Source organism: Notothenia coriiceps, unplaced genomic scaffold (genome assembly GCF_000735185.1).
Source record: "Notothenia coriiceps isolate Sejong01 unplaced genomic scaffold, NC01 NC01_scaffold00023587, whole genome shotgun sequence".
Lineage (NCBI taxonomy): Eukaryota > Metazoa > Chordata > Actinopteri > Perciformes > Nototheniidae > Notothenia > Notothenia coriiceps.
The window spans coordinates 81,509-86,489 of record NW_011356288.1 but is presented as its reverse complement, the minus strand read 5'-3'; the positions used below and the strand labels follow the sequence as shown (position 1 = coordinate 86,489).

General features: G+C 39.8%; 1 protein-coding gene across 1 annotated transcript; it reads left to right on the top strand.

The window, feature by feature from the left end:
• Window positions 1–1,927: 1,927 nt before the first annotated feature.
• Window positions 1,928–4,060, top strand: LOC104954663 (inactive rhomboid protein 1-like). The gene is made up of 4 exons (XM_010781832.1): window positions 1,928–3,033; window positions 3,400–3,542; window positions 3,683–3,937; window positions 4,057–4,060. The coding sequence occupies exons 1-4, from the start codon at window positions 2,962–2,964 to the stop codon at window positions 4,058–4,060; spliced, it is 474 nt and encodes a 157-aa protein (XP_010780134.1). The 5' UTR covers window positions 1,928–2,961.
• The last annotated feature ends 921 nt before the right edge of the window (window positions 4,061–4,981 follow it).

The window sequence follows — 4,981 nt, the reverse complement described above, 5'->3', positions numbered from 1 at the left end:
ATCCCTCTCATAAAGTCCTTTACCAATTCTTCTATAAATTTGTTTTGTTCTTTTTGTCTAAGCAAAAAATTTGTCGGCTTAATAGTGTGTCTGAATGCTCCTTTTTTAGACGAAATTTACGGGGAAATTTAAGGTCAGGAAAGATGTGAAGCTTATGTAGGAAGTAATATTCGGTCATTGAAAAGAAACCACAGATTTACGGTAAAGTGTGTTAATACCAACCGGATGTAATGTACGTTGTCGTAAGGGTCCTCTTCGACAATCAATGAATTTTAGTTTCAAAGACTTACGGTCTCACGTCGGTCAGTGTACGTCCGTCAATAGATCAGACCCCTCTTTGTTTCCATCGCGACGAGTCACTACTGCTAGACAGTGTCACTAACATACCGAAAGATTTCCTGACTTGAAACTCTGCGCGACCTCTTGTATATAAGGTACTACCCACGGCTCCTATTCCAAGACCAAACCTTTGAAGTTACTAATTTCGCCTGGTTTCCACAAAGAAGACCCTCCTAATGTGAAACTCCCAAAGTATTTGTGTATACCCCTAAAAGTCACACACCACACGTGACCTTTTTTACGACGGAGTTTTCAGTTCCACAAAAAGCGTACATTATTCATTTTTCTACACGGTTATCTTGTTTCACTTGCTAAACGACACCAATCTAAAGAACTTTTGCCCTGATAATCTGATTTCCCTCCCCTAGAACGACTGAATGCGGACCCTAGTCATTTATAACACCAATGGTTTTATTTGACTTTACGAGTTTCACAAAACAAAAGAGCTACAATCAACCACTAAAAGGTTATTCTTAGTTCATTCTAAATACAACAATTCTGTTCGTACTTTATTAGAAAATGTTTTTAGTGGTCCGTCGAATTTTTTCAAACAAAGTAAACTCTTTGTTTCTATTCTACAAAAGTTCTCAATCTAGTCCCCACAGGTTTTTGAGTTAAAGTAGTTCCCGGTGTTCGTCGTAAGTACCAACGTGTAGTTTTTCCCCATGGCCAACATTGAAAATTCTGTATATAATTGTTATGTATTTATAAATTATATATATTCTTATTACAGGGTAATATTAATGTACTACCGGAGACGTAACCTAATAATAGACTATCGCATCTACCTGAGTATTAATTGATGTAGACTTGTCGTCTCCAGATGCCGTTTATTAACGTTCAGAGAAGTCACCTTACCAGGGTTTTTACTTGAAATTTTTATTTGTTTGTGTAATACTTTTTTTCAGTTTTTTTTTTTTTTGCGTCATTTAAAACTTTTTTTTTCTGTTAAGACTCTTTTCCCGATTAAGATCTTTATGTGTGTAAAAATTTTTTTTTTTTTTTAGTTCAAGACTCTTTTTTGCCGTAATAGACTCTACGTAACACCCTGTACATCAGATACCCCTTGTACGAAGACATTTAGCGGCATTGGCATATTATTTGCATAATATAAACGAAACCGTTCGAGAACACCCTGGCGTGTCTTTCCTACTCTAGTGCCGGCCTAAACCGGGCGCCGGAACTCAAACTGTGGGGACGGAACTTGACTGACTGGGATGTGAGAAGGTATTCCACCCAGCTTTTCCTGGCATAATCTAAAATTATACACAAAATACGGTCAAAATAGTAAAACCAATGTCGGTGTTAGTGAACAATTATAAATCATAATATAAGAACGCAAGTGTTATCTCTTTATACTATAAATTTAAAAAGTGGCATAAAATGAGCTGTAAAAAAATATAAACTTTTTTTGGAAACTGTGACATACCTACGTTTCCTAGAGGCGATAAAGACTCTGGGGAGTGTCATGAGGTCACGTATATACTTTTGATTTAAAACCCCACAACAATGACATCCCATATCATCTTTCATTGTAACTATATATGTTCTATGTAATATTCTCTAGACGCATCTAAGGGTTAAGATGCAGAGTTTAGTCAGAAAACACCCGCACCCTTTAAGAGGACAGCGTATTAGAGCCATTGTAAGTTACAAGAAAAAAGGAGATACAGAGCATGAGGAGGGGGGAATATTCTGAAAAAACAATCAACATTTTTGATAAAGACTTGAATATTTAAGTCATATATTTGGGAGAAAAATCTCAGACATTTTGTGAGGCTCTGAACACTAAAAAACGTTTAATGAAAAAACATCAAACACCTTATAATTAATACAATAAGATGCTTGGATTTGTGTCTGTATGTCATCACAGATATCCGTAACTCAAATGTAGCCGGTCATGATTTTTCCAACAACAAAAGTTCAATACTTCCTGTGAATATCATTGTAAAGTCTCTTTAATCTTAGGAACTATCAAAGTTATTTTCTTGAAAAATCACAATTTAAATCCTGTAGATTGTGAGATTTTCTCTGAATATTTCCCTGCATCCGACAACCTACAAATGCTCTTTATACGCCATCATTCTTTAATCTCTCCCTCTAGATACTCCTAGAAAAATGACATCTTTTATTTTCTGACATATCCCTGTCTCTTACACATGCGCATGGATCAGCTACATCTCTATATCCGTGTGTGTGTGTGTGTGTGTGGGCACGTTACATAACATTTTAATTCAGCTTGTCTTATCGTGGATTAAACGCAGCTGTAATATTTACAGTATTACAGACTCGCACATGTAAACAAATGTTAAGTAAGAGTGAGTGCTAGTGTGTGTTGGGCGGGAGTTACTGGCAGATGTTCCGTGATAATACACACCTAATGCTCTGCTATCTGCGGGATTAGAATATTGCAGCAGTGCAGAACTAATCCACACACACACTCAGCCGCCAGACGCTGGCATTAAGGAGGGGATTCCCCCAGATAAACTGTCCTTGTCTTCAGTCTGTCGTTGATAATCATAAAGACGTGTGTGTGTGTGTGTGTGTGTGTGTGTGTCATTTTGTCCGTAGGGCCGGACGATAGGCGACGGCGCGGCCGGGCGATGTCGCAAACGGAGTTTCATGCCCCCTAGTTTCTTTGAAGACGACACCATAGACTTCCCTGATGACCTGGACACTTCCTTCTTCACCAGAGTGAGCAGTGGACACACTAACACACAAAACCAGGATAATATTTAAATTAACTATTTGAACAATATTATCCCCAGCAAGTATCTGTATTTTCACAAGTCAATTATTGTTGTAGGAAGTCTATTATTTTGATGCTAGATCATGAACTAAATAATATTTGTTGTATGTAAAATGGTGAGGATTTGACATTTGCATATTCAGTTACAAATAAGAATCACCTAGAAAATGTTATTAATCATCCTTTTGGCCTTTTTGAACTTGTCTATGAGGTCTTTCTCGACTGTTTCACGACCCCTTTACCCTGTTTTAAACTGAATATATATTGGCAGTAGCTTTGAACTCCTCCTCACTTAATTTGTATCTTTGTAGGAAGGCCTGCACGATGAACTGTCGAGCTACGCAGACGATGTTTTTGAGACGCCATCGGAGGCCGCCATCGACCCGCTGGACGAGAGCGATCTTACAGGAAGTGCGCTGGATAAGAACGAGCTGGAGAGGAGTCACCTCATGCTGTGGGTTTATATTTTTTGGCGAAGGGGAGTTGTGAGGAGACAAACTCAAACTTCCTATCACTCAAGATAAGCTCTTATGATATCAATATATTACGATAAGTGATCAATGTTTTCTTCCACTCTCCTCCTCCTGCATCCAGGCCTTTGGAGCGAGGATGGAGGAAGGCGAAGGACGGCCCTCTGGTTCACCCGAAGGTGCGTCTGAGACAGGAAGTGGTGAGCGTCAGCAGCCATCAGCAGCGAGGACATCGGATCGTAGTTCCTGTGAAGAAGCTGTTTGCCAAAGAGAAGAGGCCGTACGGGCTCGGCATGGTGGGCCGCCTCACCAACCGAACGTACCGCAAGCGCATCGACAGCTACGTCAAGAGACAGATCGAAGACATGGACGATAACAGGTAAGGAAATTCTTCTCCCGTGTTAATTTGAATAAAGGTGTTGGGAATCTACTAGATAATTCAGCAGGAATTGTCCTTCTGTCCTCTCCTAAAGTCCCCTACGTGTATTGGGGTTACAGATGAGGTCCAAAACTAGCAAGCCACATGAATGCCTGGGAGCAAATTAATTGTATATGCGACACAAATCTGGCCAGGATCCGTTGAATTTTCGGAATATTGGGTTGCAGATTAACATTTTCCAAAGGGGGGTTGGTTTAGCATGAAACACTTGTGTGTATCTCACACTGCACTGTAACTTTAATTCATGTACCTTTGTTATTCATGTTTAATTATCATTGCTTTTAAATTAGTGTTTTTAAATGCCATGTTATAATATGTTTCTTAATGCTCTTAAAGGTGGGGTAGGTAAGTTTGAGAAACCGGCTTGAGATACACTTTTTGTTATATTCCATGGAATGCTCTTAACATCCCGATAGCAATGAATATCTGAAGGGCTTTGACAAAAAATCCATAAAATGGCTACCTGCCTGTCAGCCTTCCATCTGTGCACAAACTTATCTCGTGCCCTCATTGGTCATGTGCGCGTTCGTGTGTGTTGGAGGAGGGGCTCTGTAAGGAAGTGGCGTTTTAATCCTTGTCTACAATTTAATAGCCACCTCTATCGGGGTTGTGGGTTTTGACGCGCCTCTTTGTTTCCAAACAATTCAGCGGAGATCGTAGTTGAATCAGATATATACAGGAGGACATATTTCTTCGCTTCATAGTAACTAAAAAGTGTATCATTTTCCAAAGTAACAAAAAGAACACGGTCAAAAGACTTTTACGTTTCCCCGTCTATCACCCCCAGCTGTGTCCTATCAACCTACCATATATAGGCATATAGCCAGGGGTGCACACAACTTTCTCAGTGAGGTACTCAGATGAGTACATGGAGTCAGTGTTTGGTACTCCAACTTCTGGCTCCCCTCAAAGTTCCCATGAAGCCCTCTGTATCGCGAATGTCAATGGGGTAGTAGTAGTAGAGTGCAGAGCTTTGTGACCACA